Source organism: Dipodomys merriami, unplaced genomic scaffold (genome assembly GCF_024711535.1).
Source record: "Dipodomys merriami isolate MVZ:Mamm:240054 unplaced genomic scaffold, mDipMer1.0.p SCAF_307, whole genome shotgun sequence".
In the NCBI taxonomy this organism is placed as follows: domain Eukaryota; kingdom Metazoa; phylum Chordata; class Mammalia; order Rodentia; family Heteromyidae; genus Dipodomys; species Dipodomys merriami.
Window position 1 is genome coordinate 1,088,734 of NW_027204571.1, and position 16,961 is coordinate 1,105,694.

General features: G+C 57.6%; 1 protein-coding gene across 3 annotated transcripts in view; it reads left to right on the plus strand.

The window, feature by feature from the left end:
- The window catches only part of LOC138840942 (histone-lysine N-methyltransferase SETD1B-like), a 27,463-nt gene extending 12,015 nt beyond the window's left edge, over positions 1-15,448 (plus strand). For all 3 annotated transcript variants that reach the window (XM_070041388.1, XM_070041387.1, XM_070041390.1), the window contains exons 7-17: positions 2,328-3,152; positions 4,885-5,146; positions 5,252-5,595; positions 5,683-5,788; positions 6,050-6,604; positions 8,085-9,305; positions 9,583-9,749; positions 10,976-11,107; positions 11,199-11,318; positions 11,397-11,534; positions 12,894-15,448. In XM_070041388.1, the coding sequence (XP_069897489.1) occupies positions 2,328-3,152; positions 4,885-5,146; positions 5,252-5,595; positions 5,683-5,788; positions 6,050-6,604; positions 8,085-9,305; positions 9,583-9,749; positions 10,976-11,107; positions 11,199-11,318; positions 11,397-11,534; positions 12,894-13,067 (4,044 nt within the window). In that variant the 3' untranslated portion in view covers positions 13,068-15,448. The remainder of the gene's footprint in view (positions 1-2,327; positions 3,153-4,884; positions 5,147-5,251; positions 5,596-5,682; positions 5,789-6,049; positions 6,605-8,084; positions 9,306-9,582; positions 9,750-10,975; positions 11,108-11,198; positions 11,319-11,396; positions 11,535-12,893) is intronic.
- The last annotated feature ends 1,513 nt before the right edge of the window (positions 15,449-16,961 follow it).

Here is a 16,961-nt window from a genome sequence, read left to right on the forward strand (position 1 = left end):
CCCACCCTCTCCTCAGACATCCCGCCTGGCCTCGGGAAGGGTAGGTCCCCTCTTCCTGCTGCAGGCGCCTGCGGCCCGTGGCCCCGCGTGCCCAGGGCGGTTCCCTCCTTGGATCAGACCCAGCCTGGGAGGCGCAGCGGGGCCCACAGGTGGCAGAGGCCGGGGGCCGGGCAGGCCATTCTGGGGAAGTGGTTTCTGGTAGCTGGGTCCAGGCAGAAGGAGGTGACAGGTGGGGGAGGCAGGGCTGCCGGCCCTGCCATCTCCTCACTCGGCTGGCTTCCTGGGGTCGAGGGTCTTCAACCTTACTGACCAGCTGGCCCCAGATAGAAAGCCCAGAAGCCCAGAGTAGCTGGAGGACAGGATCACCCCTGCTGGAGGCAAGGGGAAATGGAGGCCAGGAGTTGGAGCCTAGGGAACCTGGACAGGCGGCCCTCGGGAGCCCTCTACTGGTGTCGGGTAGAGCTGCCGCTGGGCCAGGCGGGCCGGGCCGCTGTGACTGAGGCTAGGCCTGGGAGCTGGAAGGGCTCCCCTCTCAGAGTGGAGGTTGGAAGTTAAGGCTCCAACCGTCAGGTAAGCTGAGATGACCTCCGGGGTCTGTTTCATGACCTGTGGAATGGGTTAGTGAGAGGCCGCCCCAGTGCCCGCTCCGCCAGAGCCCAGGCTCCCCCAGCCTGCAGCTGAAGTGCTCTTGAAGGCTTCCACCCCATGCAGGGGCAGGGCTGGAGCTGGGTGCCTGTGATTGGCCGGCCGCAGAGGCCTGGCTTATCCCTCTGTGCGCTGCTCCTGTCCTGGGAGCTGTCAGGTGGAGGTCCTGGAGCGTTCTCCCCCAGTGTCTGGCCCATCCCACCTACCCTCCCGGTCTTGTGCCCAGGTGCTTGGAGAAGGAGAGCATGTTTGCTTGTGTGTGTGAAGGGACTAGAAAAAATCCCCAGCCTCCTGCCCCGCCCCCCTCCCAGGTTCCCTCAGGCCTCCCTCACCTGGAGGTCTTACCCAGGCCTCTGAGTACTCTGCCTCAACCCACAAATGCTGGCTGTCTCAGTATGTGTGTCAGAGCATGCATTGGAGGTGTCCCAGCCCTGTTTCTCATGTGTGACAGTAGCTGGCCTTTCCTCACTTGTCACAACGGATCCTGGTAGAGCTGTGAGGTTCTCCTGTAGATAAGATAGGACACCATGCCTGCCCACGGCCCTCAGCCCCACACTGGCCTGCGCTCTCCAGGTGAAAAGAGTGATTAAGGCAAGATAGGAACAAATCTCTGGTGCTGGGAATGTGGCTGCTTAGTGGTGGCGCGCACAAAGTCCTAGATTCAACCCCCAGCCCTGCGCACAAAAACCCCAGCAACCACATCCCCTCCCTCCAGTGTCACTTTCTGTGTCACAAGACAGCAGCATGGGGCAGCAGGTCACTTCCTGGCTCAATTCTGGCCCCATCCAGGGAAGTTACTTAAGCTCTGTACCAATTTCCTTAATAGAAAAGCTGAAGATAAAATGTAAGTGTTGTAGCCACCATAAAGTTTATTAGTATCATCTCTGTGAAGGTACATTTTAACAGAATCCCCCAAATTGAAACAATCCTCATTCCCTGCCCCTGCCCCCTCCGTGAGGTACTGTCTGATCTGTCTCCTACCTGTCTTAGCTAATTTCATTCCGGTTATTCTGCGCCTCTTCTATCTACAGGTTCATTCCACAGAGCTAGAGTTGCATCTGTCCAAGTCTTTTCCATGTTCCCAGCATCTGGGATTGCCTGGCACAGAGCAAATATCTGTTGATTGAATGAGTTTATTTTTTGTTTTTTTGTTTTGTTTTTTGGGGGTCCGGTCATGGGGCTTGAACTCTGGGCCTGGGCGCTGCTCTTCAGCTCAAGGCTAGCACTCTACCACTTGAGCCACAGCGCCACTTCCGGCTTTTTTCTTTTTGCTTATGTGGTGCTGAGGAATCGAACCCAGGGCCTCATGCATGCAAGGCAAGCGCTCTACCACTGAGCCACCTTCCCAGCCCTTTTTGTTGTTTTTTTTGTTTTTGTTTTGTCAGTCCTGGGACTTGAACTCTGGGCTTGGGCGCTATCCCCGAGCTCTTCAGCTCAGAGCAAGTGCTCTTCCACTTGAGCTACAGCACCATTTCTGGTTTTCTGATGATTCACTGGAGACTTTCCTGCCTCGGCTGGCTTTGAACCGCGATACTCAGATCTCAGCCTCCTGAGGGGCTAAGATGACAGGCGTGAGCCACCGGTGCTCAGCAATGCTGATGTTTTTGAACTTGGAGGGGCTCGGGAGTCCTTGGCTACCCCACCTTCCCCTCACCACACCTGCTTCCCCCTGTTCTCCACAGGGCCAGCCGTCCTCCGGCGAGGATATGGAGATCTCGGATGATGAGATGCCCTCGGCTCCGATCACCAGCGCCGACTGCCCCAAGCCCATGGTGGTGACGCCAGGGGCAGCAGCTGTGGCGGCCCCTAACGTGCTGGCCCCGAATTTGCCACTGCCTCCGCCACCTGGCTTCCCACCGCTGCCTCCGCCCCCCCCTCCGCCCCCACCACAGCCAGGCTTCCCCATGCCCCCCCCTCTGCCCCCACCGCCACCACCACCACCTCCATCCCACCCTGCTGTGACAGTGCCCCCCCCACCCCTGCCAGCACCACCCGGCGTCCCGCCCCCACCCATCCTGCCGCCATTGCCACCCTTCCCTCCAGGACTGTTTCCTGTGATGCAAGTGGACATGAGCCACGTGCTAGGCAGCCAGTGGGGTGGCATGCCCATGTCCTTCCAGATGCAGACACAGATGCTGAGCCGACTGATGACCGGCCAGGGCGCTTGCCCGTACCCACCCTTCATGGCAGCGGCAGCGGCGGCCGCTTCGGCCGGGCTACAGTTTGTCAACTTGCCGCCCTACCGGGGCCCCTTCTCCCTGAACAACAGTGGCCCAGGCCGTGGGCAGCCCTGGCCGCCCCTGCCCAAGTTTGACCCATCAGTGCCACCACCGGGATATGTACCACGGCAGGAGGACCCACACAAGGCCACAGTGGATGGCGTCCTGCTGGTGGTGCTTAAGGAGCTCAAGGCCATTATGAAACGTGATCTGAACCGCAAGATGGTGGAGGTGGTGGCCTTCCGGGCCTTTGATGAATGGTGGGACAAGAAGGAGAGGATGGCCAAGGTAGGAGGGCACGGGTCCCCAGGGTGGCTAGCGGAGCTAAGACGGGAGCCAGAACGGCCCCTTCTCCTAAGGCCTGCCCTCAGCGCGATGGTGGCTGGCATAGCCTCTATTTTTTTGTCCATTGTGGGGCTTGAACTCTGGGCCTGGGCGCTGTCCCTCAGCTCTTCAGCTCAAGGCTAGCGCTCTACCACTTGAGCCACAGCGCCACTTCTGGAAGAGTCTCATGGACTTTTCCTTGCCTGGGCTGGCTTTGAACTGTGGTCCTCAAATCTCAGCCTCCTGAGTAATTAGGATTACAGGCGTGAGCCACCGGTGCCAGGCAAGTATAGCCTCTTTCTAACTGCTCTGTCAGAGCCCACATCTGCCAGATTCATGTGGCTCTTCTAGTTTTTGTTTTTGTTTTTATTTTTGTTTTTTGGGGGGTGAGGCTTTACCTCAGGGCCTGGATGCTGTTCCTAAGCTCTTTTTGCTTAAGGCTACTGTTCTACCACTTCAGGTTTTCTGCTGGTTAATTGGAAATAAAAAATAAGAGTCTCATGGACTTCTGGGCTTCCTGCCCTGGCAGGCTTTGAACCGTGATCCTCAGATCTCAGCCTCCTAAGTAGCTAGGATTACAGGCGTGAGCCTCCAGTGCCTGGCTCTTCTAGTTTCAGCCAGTTGAGAGGAAGCAAAAGTGAAAGTTGGCTCCTCATCTGCCCTCCTGCTCGGTAGTCACACGTGACAGTGGCCACAGGGCCATGGTTCCGTGGCTGAGGCACCTTGGACTGGCTCCCTGCCCTTTGTCTCCTGCTTTGTTTGGCACCAAATCTCGCCTTGGCAGGACGACTCTCTTCCTCTTTCACAGGGCATTTCTTTAAATTCCTAATCCCACAGTTAAGCTACAACCACTTTTTCCTCTGCATAAGAGAAAATGTCTTCTCCCGCTGGTTTTCTCTAAGAGGTGGAGTCCTGCTGTGTCACCTGGGCTACGCTGCACTCAGGTGCCAGCCATCCTCCCGCCTTAGTGTCCTAGGTGCCACCATGCCCGCTTTCTGTAATGTAATGCCAGTTCCAGAGCTTGAACTCAGGGCTTAGGCTCTTGTTTAACATTTTCACTCAAGGCTGGGGCTCTACCACTTGAGCCACGTGTCTCCAATTCCAGCTTTTCTGTTGGTAATTGGAGCTAAGAGTCTCATGGACTTTCCTGCCCGGGTTGGCTATGAACTTCAGTCCTCAGATCTCAGCCTCCTGAGTAGCTAGGATGACAGATAGGAAACTAGAAGGACTCATGGAGGATAGTCATTTACAACTCTCTAGTTGGGCCTTCCCAGATGAGTGCTACTTACAGCTAACCAATAGCTGTCCCACTAATAATCTGAATCAAGAGCCCCATGCTGTCCACAGGGCTATTTTGGCCAGGCTCACGCCTCCTGAAGGCTGTCGGGGTGATGTCTCAGTACCCAGTGAAATCAGATCTGTGGGAACCGTTCTGAATCAGGCAGCCCAGCAGCATGGGGCCGAAAACTGGGACAGTGTCCATCTCACTTGTGAAACTTTTGTCTGGGCCTCCAGACACGTCCTTATACCATGCTGCGTCTCAATTCCCTCGTCTGAGGCTTGTGGCTGGGGTGGCCCACGCTGCACCACTGGCGGGACAGGCCTTTCTGGAAGGAAGAGCGCCCTGATCTGGCACTGCTGTGTTGCCACTCAGGACGAGGGTTGACTGGCGACCATCCCCTCCTCTCCTGTCCAGGCCTCGCTGACCCCCGTGAAGTCAGGAGAACACAAGGATGAGGACCGGCCAAAGCCCAAGGACCGAATTGCCTCCTGCCTGCTGGAGTCCTGGGGCAAGGGGGAGGGCCTGGGCTATGAGGGCCTGGGCCTGGGCATTGGGCTGCGAGGGGCCATCCGCCTGCCCTCCTTCAAGGTCAAGAGGAAGGAGCCACCGGACGCAGCCTCCTCTGGTGACCAGAAACGCCTGCGGCCCTCCACATCTGTGGATGAGGAAGACGAAGGTTTGTGCATGCCTTCCCCGCCCCCCCCTGGGTCTCCCTCCGGTGACCTGGGTTCTGCTTCTCCCCCGTGTCCCTTGGGCTGCTCTCACTTTCCTCTCCCCACAGAGTCGGAGAGGGAGCGGGAACGGGACATGGCGGATGCCCCCTGCGAGCTTGCCAAGCGGGACCCCAAGGGCGTGGGTGTGCGGCGGCGGCCGGCGCGGCCGCTGGAGCTGGACAGCGGCGGGGAAGAGGACGAGAAGGAGTCCCTGTCTGTGTCTTCCTCCTCTTCGGCATCCTCCTCCTCGGGGTCCTCCACCACGTCCCCCTCATCCTCCGCCTCCGAGAAAGAGGAAGAGCAGGAAAGCACAGAGGAGGAAGAGGATGGGGGCGAGGCTGACGAGGAGGAGGAGGAAGACCGCAGGAGTCAGATCTCCTCCTCCTCCTCTACCTCCTCCACCTCCGAGAAGGTCAGCATGGCAGGGAGGCCAGGGGGCAGGGCACGCCTCCAGGGGGCCTGCAGCTCACTCCCGTCTCCAACTGTCCTTGTCCCCCAGGATGAAGATGAAGAAGACAGTGATGCGCGGGAAGAGTCTGAAAATGAAGACCAGGACACAGCCCTGTCAGAAGCGGGCGAGAAGGATGGAGGGGACTCGGACGGAGGTGAGTGGGGGGGTGCGGTGCCGGGCGGAGCTGGTGCATGGGGTGGGGCTGGGGTGGAGGGAGGTGGTGGCCTGATGGCAGTATGAATGCTTTTGGGGTTCTTTGCTTTAAAATGAGCAGTTGGAAGCTCACTTCCTCTCCATTTTTAAAAGTGGTGACTAGCTGGCCTTCCCCTCCCCACACTGATCCAAGGCCTCTAGAGAAGGCTGTGGCATGGGGGGGGGGTGTCACAGATCGCGAGGCGCCATTGTCCCTTTGCAGAGGAGACGGTGAGCGCAGGCAGCTCCAGGGCCACAGCTGACTCGTCCAGCGAGAGCTCCGAGGCTTCTGAGTTCGAGTCAAGCTCTAATTCCGAGTCTGAGTCTTCGTCTTCATCCTCGGAGGATGAAGATGAGTTGGCCATGGTGAAAGAGGAGGAAGAGGAAGGGGAGGAGGAGGAGGAGGAAGAAGAAGAGGAGGCTGCGGCGGCGGCTATGGCAGAGGAGAACATGGCTCCTGCAGAGGCCAAGGAGCTCCAGCAGGAAACGGCCGAGGCACCTCTGAGTGCGCCCGGGGCACCCGGGGCAGAGCCCCTGGCAGAGCCCGCGGACACGGAAGAGGAGCTGGGGGCTGAGGCTGAGGACGAAGCCCCCCGGGGCCAGACCCCCATCCCAGAAGAGCCCCCCGAACCCGTGCGTACTGAGGAGCTTGGGGGGTGCCAAGAGCTCCCCGAAGAGCCAGGCCTAAGCCACGAAGAGGCCATGTTGCTGTCTCCAGAGCCGCCTCCTGCCAGAGAGATGGAGGCTCAGGCCCCCTCTTCCCCGGAACAAATTTCAGGTAATGCCTCCAGCCTCCTAGAGGGACAGGGGGAGGAGGGCTGGATGTCCTCCCTATTGAGACCAGCCATGAGGCTCCTTTCTGCCTCAGTTTCCCCTGATGGCCTCCTCTATCCAATGGTGTACCTCACATGGGTCACTGGGTAATGGAGGTGAGCCTGCCAGCGACTGTTGCTAGTCTGGTTCGATGCCAGTATTTCATTTGGAGTTTAGTCCTCGGACCTTTGGTTCTGTAAGATACTCCCCTTCCCCCAAAAAAGCTGGGGGGGTGTGTCCATGGTCATTCTAGTGACAGATGAGAGGTGCGGCCTTGGGGTGCCAGGCCAGGCAAGCAAAGGTTCCAGGCTCTGCCCTTTTCAACCTTGATGGAGCTGAGGAAAGGCTTTGCTTCTCTACTGTGGTCTAGGAGAATGCAGCCTGACAGTGGTGGCCTGACTTGTGTGTACAGTGGGCATAGACTTACAGCGTGTTCATTTAAGTGGACAGAAGCCATGTGGTTAGCACACACCTTTCTGAATTCTTTCAGGAAAGGAAACTTGTATCCTGATACTGTTACTTTGTTTTGTTTTGCCTGTAATGAGTTTTTGCAATCTCCATTTTTGGTTTTTGCTGGTGAACTGGGGATCACAGTCTCTGGGGATTTTCTTGCCCTGTGTGGCTTTGAACTGTAATCCTCAGATCTCAACTTCCTGAGTAGCTGAGATTACAGGTGTGAGCCTGGCTCCTGGTACTGTTTTAAGCATTGGGACAGGCAAAAATGTCTGTCCTTGGGGTTTTAAGAGGCAGGACAGCTGGTGAGTTAGAATGTGTTCTATGACTGGGCATGCTGAGGAGAAACCTTGAAGGTTCTGACAGGTGCCACAGAGAAGAGACGTGACCAACTCTGTCCCTAGAGGAAACCTTTGTAGGCAACTAGAGCATGGGATTTGAAGATTAGTATTTATTTTTGTGATGCTGAGGTTCAAGCTGAGGGAGGGCTTCACCTGCTGGTCACCCCAGGCCCAGGCCTGTGGTTCTGGGGATCCGGGGAGAGGCTAGCAGCCACGCGCCCGCGTCTTTGATTTCCCCTGCCAGCATTGTGCTGACTCTGGGCTGGGTGCCCAGCAGGCTGAAGTGTCACTGGGGAAGGTCTGTCCTCACAGACCTGGGGACTCCGTCGGGGATTAAGCAGCAAGAGGAGGGCACCAAGACCCGGCGGGTGGCCCACAACCTCCCATCCTAGTTACCCAGGAGGCTGAGATGGGAGGATCAGTCTGAAGCCAGCCTGGGCAGGAAAGTCTGCGGGTCTCTTATCTCTGATAATCGACCAAAAAGCTTGAAGTGGAGCCGTGGCTCAAGTGGTAGAGCACCAGCTTTGAGCAAAGGCAGCTCAGGGACAGCCAGGTTCAAGTCCCCGGACCGGCGCAAAGAGCAAAGGAGCCCGGGGCGCCGAGGGGTGTTTGCGCTCAGCGACCCATGGCTGGTTCCCCTCTTGTCTGCAGAGGACGCCCCGGCCGCGGAGCCGGAGCGCCCCCCGGTGCCGGCCCCGGCACCCCCGCCTCCGCTGCCGCCCCCCCAGCCGCCCCGGCCGCCCAGCCCGCCGCCTGAGCCCGAGAGCCCGCGGCCCCCGCCGCCCCCCGCCCCGCCGGAGCCCCCCGAGGACCCGCCCCCGCGCACGCCGGGCCTCTCCAAGTCGCAGAGCACGGAGACGGTGCCCGCCACGCCGGGCGCAGAGACGCTGTCGGGGGGCAGCGGCGGGCTGCCGCTCAGCTCCCCGCCGGTGCCCGGCAGCCCCTTCTCCTACCCGTCCCCGTCCCCCGGCCTGAGCGGCGGGGGCCTCCCGCGGACCCCGGGCCGAGACTTCAGCTTCCCGCCCGCCTTCCCCGAGCCCGGGGCGCCGCTGCTGCTGCCCGTGTGCCCGCTGCCCGCCGGCCGGCGCGAGGAGCGCGTGCGCCCGCTGGCCTCGCCGCTGGCCTCGCCGGTGCTCCTGGAGGCCGGGCTGCCGCTGCCGCTGCCGCTGCCCCTGCCGCTGCCCCTGGCGCTGCCCGTCCCCGTGCTGCGGGCGCCGGCCCGGGCGCCCCCCGCGCTGCCCCCGCTGCTGCCCGCGCCCCTGGCCCCCTGCCCGCCCCCCGTCAAGCGGAAGCCGGGCCGGCCCCGACGCTCCCCGCCGTCCGTGCTCGCCCTGGACGGCGCCGCCCTGGGGCGCGACCTCCTGCTCCTGCCCGGCCAGCCGCAGACCCCGCTCTTCCCCGGCGCCGCCCGCGACCCCCGCGCGCTCACCCTGGACTTCCGGAACGCGGGGGTCCCCGCGCCGCCGCCGCCCCCACCGGCCGAGCCCCCCAAGCTGCCCTTCAAGGAGCTGGACAACCAGTGGCCGTCCGAGGCCATCCCGCCCGGGCCGCGCGGCCGCGACGACGCCGGCGCGGAGGGGCTGCTGGACCCGGCCAAGGCGCGGGGCCCCTGGCGCCGGCCCCCGCGGAAGCGGCCCGAGGAGCCGGGCGTCCCCGCCGCCGCCGCCGCCGCCTCGCCCCCCGAGCACTCCCCTCCGCCGCCCCCGTTCCGGCCGCGCTCCGAGTTCGAGGAGATGACCATCCTGTACGACATCTGGAACGGCGGCATCGACGAGGAGGACGTGCGCTTCCTGTGCGTCACCTACGAGCGGCTGCTGCAGCAGGACAACGGCATGGACTGGCTCAACGACACGCTCTGGGTCTACCACCCCTATATCCTGCCGCCAGCAGGCGCGCGCGGCGCCGCCCCGGGCCCCGTCCAGCAGGGTGCTCGGCCGGGTGGGCAGCACGCGAGGGCCGGGGCCTGTGGGCCGGAGCGGGCGTGGGCCCGCGAGGCCTGTGGGCCGGAGGCCGGCCTGTGTGGGGGGCCTGTGGGCCGGAGGCCGGTCGTGGGGCGGGGGGGACGCCTGTGGGCCGGAGACCGGCCAAGGGCCCCCGGGTCTAGCTGGGGCGGTCTGAGAACCTCGTGTGGCCCTTGACCTCCACCCACCCACCAGCCTCTCTTCAGCCAAGAAGAAGAAGCGCGACGATGGCATCCGCGAGCACGTGACGGGCTGCGCGCGCAGCGAGGGCTTCTACACCATCGACAAGAAGGACAAGCTCAGGTACCTCAACAGCAGCCGCGCCAGCACCGACGAGCCGCCCGCCGACACGCAGGTACGTGCGCGCCGCCCCAGGGGCGGGGAGAGCGGCCGCCCTGGTGAAGGGACGGCGGCATTGCCTCTGCGCGTGCGCGCGTGCGTGCTGGTGCCCGCCAGGACTGGGGCTTGAAAAGTCATGCTCCTGGCTCAGCTTTTTCCCTCAAGGCTGGCACTCAACCGCTTGGGCCACAGCGCCACTTCAGGTTTTTTGCTGGTCAATTAGAGATGACTCCAGATTTGATTCCCTGGGATGGCTTTGAACTGCGGTCCTCAGATTTCAGCCTCCTGGAAGCTAGGATTGCAGGATTATAGGGATGGATGGGCCTGTTCGTGCCTGCCTTTTTTGAATTTTTATTTTTGTTTAATTTATTCTCTTTCCACTGTGAGGTTTGAACTTAGAGCCTGGGTGCTGGGCCTGAGCTCTTTTGCTCAAGCCTAATGCCATCTCACTTGGAGCCACAGCTCCACCCCCGGTTTGGGGGTAGTTCATTGGGTGATTGCTGGATTTGATTTTTTTTTGATGCCAAACCGAGGGAGGGTCTTCAGAGAAAATGTGGGGCAGGGGCTTCGGCCTGTGGCTTTTGAGGCCCCCTTCTCCCCCAGTGGCTGCTGCGCAGAGTTCAGGGGTGCAGATGGAATTGGGGTGCGGTCCTGCAGTTCCAGGACAGAACTGAAGGTGGGGTGGACTTCGGTGGCCATGAAGGAAACAGCTTGAAAAGATTCAGGAAGTGCCTTGGGCCCCGGGGCTGGGCTGTGTTGGGGAGATGAGGGGCTGGAGGCCTCCCCTGACTGCAGCCTCAACACATGGCCCCTCCCCCTTGGGGCAGCCAGGGACAGCCTGGGGCTGGGACGTCAGGCCTCTGAGCCTGACCTTGTCTGACCTTGTCATCTGTGTCCCTCTCTGACCCCATCTGTCCCTGTCTGACCCTGTTCTCTCTGTGTGTGACCTTGTCCTCTGTCCCTGTTTGGCCCCATCCTCTGTCCCTGTCTGACCTTATCCTGTCTCTGTCTGATCTTGTTCTGTCTCCCTGTATGACCTTGTGTCTTCGGTCCCTGTCTGACCTTGTCCTCTGTCCCTGTCTGACTCTGTTCTCTCTCTGTCTGACCTTGTCCTATCTCCCTTTTTGACCTTGTCCCCTGTGCCCGTCTGACCCCGTCCCCTGTGCCCGTCTGACCCCGTCCCCTGTGCCTGTCTGACCCCGTCCCCTGTGCCTGTCTGACCCTGTGTCCCGTGCCCGGCAGGGCATGAGCATCCCTGCGCAGCCGCACGCCTCCACCCGCGCGGGCTCCGAGCGCCGGTCGGAGCAGCGCCGCTTGCTGTCCTCCTTCACTGGCAGCTGTGACAGTGACCTGCTCAAGTTCAACCAGCTCAAGGTGAGGAGCCTAACCACCTGCCCTGGGACAGTTGTGGGGGACGCTGGACCTGAGGCCAGTGTCACCCCCTTCCTTCCCTCCCTCCCCCCAGTTCCGGAAGAAAAAGCTCAAGTTCTGCAAGAGCCACATTCACGACTGGGGCCTGTTTGCCATGGAGCCCATTGCAGCCGACGAGATGGTCATCGAGTATGTGGGCCAGAACATCCGACAGGTTAGGCGCTGCCCAGGGGCCGGGGTGGGGGCCGGGGCATCTCGGGTCCAGCCCTAGCTCACATCCTATTGTGGCCAGGTGATCGCGGACATGCGGGAGAAGCGCTATGAGGACGAGGGCATTGGCAGCAGCTACATGTTCCGGGTGGACCACGACACCATCATCGATGCCACCAAGTGCGGCAACTTTGCGCGGTTCATCAACCACAGCTGCAACGTGAGTGCCGGGCGCAGCAGGTCTGCAGCCTCTGCCCAGAGCATAACGACTCAAGACTCCCCGGGCGGGTGTGCAGCAGGGTGGTGGATTCTGGGTCTTGAGCAGGGGTGCTGGACCTCTCTTCTAAAGGAGCACAGGTAACTCCAGACCTCCAAAGTTACTAACTTCACCCTTATAGCAAAAGCAGCCCCAGAGGGGGCTGGGAAGGTGGCTCAGTGGTAGAGTGCTTGCCTAGCATGCATGAAGCCCTGGGTTCCATTCATCGGTACCACATACAGAAAAAGCCAGAAAGCCGAGTGCCTGTGGCTCACGCTTGTAATCCTAGCTACTCAGGAGGCTGAGATCTGAGGATTGCTGTTCAAAGCCAGCCCGGGCAGGAAAGTCCATGAAACTTTTTTTTTTTTTTTTTTTTTTTTTTTTTTTGGGTCCAGTCGTGGGGCCTGAACTCTGGGCCTGGGCGCTATCCCTCAGCTCTTCAGCTCAAGGCTAGCGCTCTACCACTTGAGCCACAGCACCACTTCCGGCTTTTTTTCTTTTTGCTTATGTGGTACTGAGGAATCGAACCCAGGGCCTCATGTATGCAAGGCAAGCGCTCTACCACTGAGCCACCTTCCCAGCCCCCCATGAAACTCTTATCTCCAATGAACCACCAGAAAACTAGAAATGGCACTATAGCTCAAGTGGTAGAGCGCTGCTGTCCTTGAGCTGAAGAGCTGAGGGACAGTGCTCAGGCTCAGAGTTTAAGCCCCATGACCCACAAAAAAAAAAAAAAAAAAAGCCAGAAGTGGTACTGTGGCTCAAGTGGTAGGAGGCTTGCCTTGAGCACAGAGAGGCTCAGGGACAGTACCCAGGCCTGGAGTTCAAACCCCAGGACCAGCAACCCCAGAGGAGATGGAAATGAATGGGAAAGTGGAAATGGCTAAGTGCCCAAATCTTTACTGACAGAAATAGGCAGCAGGGCTGGGAAGGTGGCTCAGTGGTAGAGCACTTGCCTTGCATGCTCGAGGCCCTGGGTTCAATTCCTCAGCACCACATAAGCAAAAAGAAAAAAGCCGGAAGTGGTGCTGTGGCTCAAGTGGTAGAGCGCTAGCCTTGAGCTGAAGAGCTGAGGGACAGCGCCCAGGCCCAGAGTTCAGGCCCCACGACCGGACCCAAAAAAAAAAAAAAAAAGAAATAGGCAGCAATCATGTGTTTTTACCTCTTAGTCTATAGCTCAGAAATGATGCCTGGACTAGGAATCGAAACGTAGAATAAGTTTTGAGATATAACGGTTACCATTATCATGGTTTTTATTGAATATCAGAAAGGAGGGGGGTGGGGGTCCCTGCTCACTGCCCGCCCCACGCCCTCTGCCTGCAGCCCAACTGCTATGCCAAGGTGATCACAGTGGAGTCGCAGAAGAAGATTGTGATCTACTCCAAGCAGCACATCAGCGTCAACGAGGAGATCACCTACGACTACAAGTTCCCCATCGAGGACGTCAAGATTCCTTGCCTCTGTGGCTCCGAGAACTGCCGCGGGACCCTCAACTAGGATCCCGGGTGCCAAACGCGAAGGATGTCAGCTGCGCCCGCCTGGGGCTCCGGAGGACCCCTCTCCCCGGCCAGGCCCCACCTCCTGCCCATTTCAGGTGCTGTCCCTTTTCCCAGCCGCCATGCCAGGGCCTGGCACCCACACTACCCCAGGACCCGCCCGCAGCTCCAGCCCCGCAGTGGGAAAGGGCTTCTGTCTCTCCACCTGTGTCTCTTTCAGGACTTTTGTTTAACTTCAACACAAACTTTGTCTTCTTTGTGTGTAACTGTCTGTCCGTCTGTCTCCTCTCCTCATCCGCCTGTCTTCTCTCTGGACTGTCCTCTCCTCAGCCTACCCGTGAATGCTGCTATGTTCTTCTGTCTTCTCTTTCCTTTTCTTCCTTGTCCTAAGAAGAGACATTTTAACCGCTGAAATGTGAAGACAGAATGGGGGGAGCGGGGCTGTGGGGGGTTCAAAGCTGCCGAGTGACCGTGGATGTGTCAGCCCGGGGTCCAGGACCCTGTGCGGGGACACAGGGCGGGGCTGGCTGTGACCTCAGAACACTATGTATCCGAAAGGCCCCTCTCTGCCCGCGCACAGTGAGGAGAGCTGCAGCCTTCCCCGGGGACCACAATGCGCCCTGCCAGGCTGACCCTGCGGCCAAGCTGTCCAACCCCCAAATCCTGGGGTTCAATGTTTACTTTCCCATTCGGATGCCAGCAATGAGGGAGCCTCCTGAGGTCCCCAGCCTGGTGGGGCGCTGGGAAGGGTGTCTGCTCCCTGCTGTCCCCGCCTTCCTAGTGGGAGGGGCTTCGGGGCAGGCGGGTCCCCAGCCCCGCCTTTACGGGTTGTCTGACCGTTTGTTCCCACGTGGCATTTTTTGTTGTTGTTGTCATTGATGATCTTCTCCTGCAGCACCCCCTCGGCCCCAGCACCCCGCCCCGGAGACCAGAGCATATTTATTTCTAGAGTGAGCAGATTTATTTCTCCCAGAGAAAGGAAAAAAATCTTGGAAAAGATTTTAAAACTCACATCTAAGTCTTTGACAGTTTTTTTTTTTTTTTTTTTTTTTGGCATTTTATCCTTTTTCCTCTACTTCCCATCCTTTTCAGGGTTTATTTCTATGAATTTTTTTCTAATATGTGTATAAAATCAAAACGAAGGGAAAAAAATAGATTTTTGAAGTTTCAGAACCAACTTCTGTAAATAGACTGCCATAAAGGACTTTTTCTCGGAAACATTGTTTCTTGTGGAAACACAGTGAGGAGACTTTTTTTGCTCATTTCTTTGTACTTCCAAAAAAAGAAAAGAAAAGGAAAAAAAAAAAAAGACACAAAAACAAGCCCCCTGTCCCCTCCCCCCAGAGCAGAGCAGAGCAGGCGTGTAAATACTTCTGGAACATGACTGTCCAGTCCGGAGCCCTCATGAAGAAGTGAGGCTCCCGGTGGGTGGGCGGGCCCGGGCCACGCCTGCCCAGTCCACCGCCCACCACGGGTGGGCCCGGCCCGAGCCTCTGGTACCTCAGCTTGTGTCAAGCTTGTTATCATGTAAATTCTGTACAAAGAATTTTATTTTTCTCTTCTTCGGTCATTGGTGGTTTTGTTGTGTTTTCTTTAAAAAAAAAAAAAAATGTTCTTTCACCGCAGGCCCTGGGGTGGAGACTTTGCCCACTGGTCTGGAGGTCAGGAGGCGGGTGCTTAAGACTAGGGGGAGGGGCAACCTGGACACGGCAGCGACCTTCTCTTCCTTTTGTGAATTTTTTTTTTCTGCCTAATTGTGCAACCAAGGAAATATTTATTTTTCACATGAGGAGATGTAGTGTGTAGACACAACAGATTTAAGTTACTTGTACAGCCCCCAAGGGGCTGGTGCCATCCGATCTCCTCCTGTGTCGTTCCCCACGCCCCACAAAAAAGAGGGAGCACGCAGGGATGAGCCGCCCACTCCCCTACTCGCCCACCCCGGGGGGGCCGAGTTAACCTTGGCTGACCTTGACACTGGAGTGCTGGGCTGGGCCCTCGTCCCTGAACCTCGTCTCCCCCGGGAATGGTTTGCAGGAGTGCAGGTACGTGCTGGCCCATCTTCCTTCCTGAAGCCTCTGTTTCCATTGAAAATGAAATGCTTTAGAAATGTTGAGGAGGGGTTACTTCTTTTTTTTTTCTTCTTCTTCTTTTTCTTCCTTCCCTTCCCTTCCCCGCAAAGAAGAAAAACATAAATTTTAGGGTTGTTTGTGCATATAGACTCTGTCATCCGTATGTAACTTGTTTTGAAGAGAAGTGTTCCGTTGTGGTGTCTTGCTGTAAATATTTGTTCATATTTTTGTGAATTCAATACTATGTACCATTGTATTATAGTAACTTTTATAAAGCAATCCATAAATACACTGACTTTTCTTACACATACGCCGTCTCTCTTGCTCTCCTCTCTCCCTCCCTCTGTCCTTATTCTCTTTCCACTGAGAGTCAGCACCTTGCCCGCCAGGGGGCAGTGGTGAGGGCTGACGGGGCTTGGGAACAGGAGATAGGGCCGGTTCGACGCCATGGAGCTTGAACTCTGGGCCTGGGTATGGTCCCTGAGCTCAAGGCTAGCACTCTACCACTTTGAGCCACAGTGCCACTTCTGGTTTTCTGGTGATTGATTGGAGGTAAGAGTCTCAATGGACATTCCTGCCTGGATGGCTTTGAACTGCGATCCTCAGATCTCAGCCTCCTGAGTAGCTAGGCTTAAGTTGTCCTAGATACATTTTTTTTTTTTCTTAAGAGGTTAGGCACTGAGTGCTTTAGATAGAATCAAGTAGCCTACTGCAGTCATTAGAAGAACTTGGAATAGTGACTGTTCGAAAATGTGTGACAGCCGAGTGTCAGTGGCTCATGCCTGTAATCTTTGCTACTCAGGAGGCTGAGACCTGAGGATTGAGGTTCACAGCCAGGAAACACCATGAGACTCTTATCTCCAATAAACCACTCAGAAAACCGGAAGTGGTGCTGTGGCTCAAGCCGTAGAGCACTTGTCTTGATCTGAAGAGCTGAGGGACAGCGCCCAGGCCCAGAGTTCAAGCCCCATGACAGACCCCCCCCAAAAAAAAGACAACAAAGAGCAATATGGTTAGAAAGATGCTGTGCTTCCCTCTTTATTGGAGATGTGTGGATTACATCCAGATACTCTTCCTCCCAATCAAGCTGCCTCAATATTAAAAGTGTCAGCACAGCCACTGTGATTGAGTGTGTGATATCATTAGTGGAGCACAAATTGCTGCAAGTTCACAGTGAGAAATCAGACATGAGGACCCAAGTACTTCAAATGCACACGAGCCTTGGCCCAGACATTCCACAGTCAGGACTTGAGCGAAGAGTCCTAAGGAAATGGTGGCATAGATCGTGGCATGCATCTGATGGCAGTGAATGAAGGCAGGGAGAGCTGCACCGTGAATGTCTGGTTGTAAGAACTATACAGGCAAAAAAGACAACACTCCTGCAGATTGATGGGGAGAGAGAAAGGGGTGTTGGGCTGAGACAAGAGACAGGCAGACAATAATACCTCCTGGTGATTCATTCATGGATTCATCTGGCCAATTTTTTTAATTTTTTTTTTTTTCGTTGGTATCGGGTCATGAACTCAGGGCATGGGCACTGACCCTGAGCTCTTTCATTCAAGGCGAGCACTCTACCACTTGAGCCATAATGCCACTTCCTGTTTTCTGGTGGTTCATTGGAGGTAAGAGTCTCATGGACTTTCCTGTCCAGGTTGGCTTTGAACCACAATCCTCAGATCTCAGCCCCCGGAGTAGTTAGGATTTCTGGCGTGATCTACCAGTGCCCAGCTCACTCAGCCAATATTAAACATTATGTGTTAGATCCTAGACACTAAAGATACAGGACTGAAACCAAGCTACGTGTGTCTCTATGGAGAGGATGT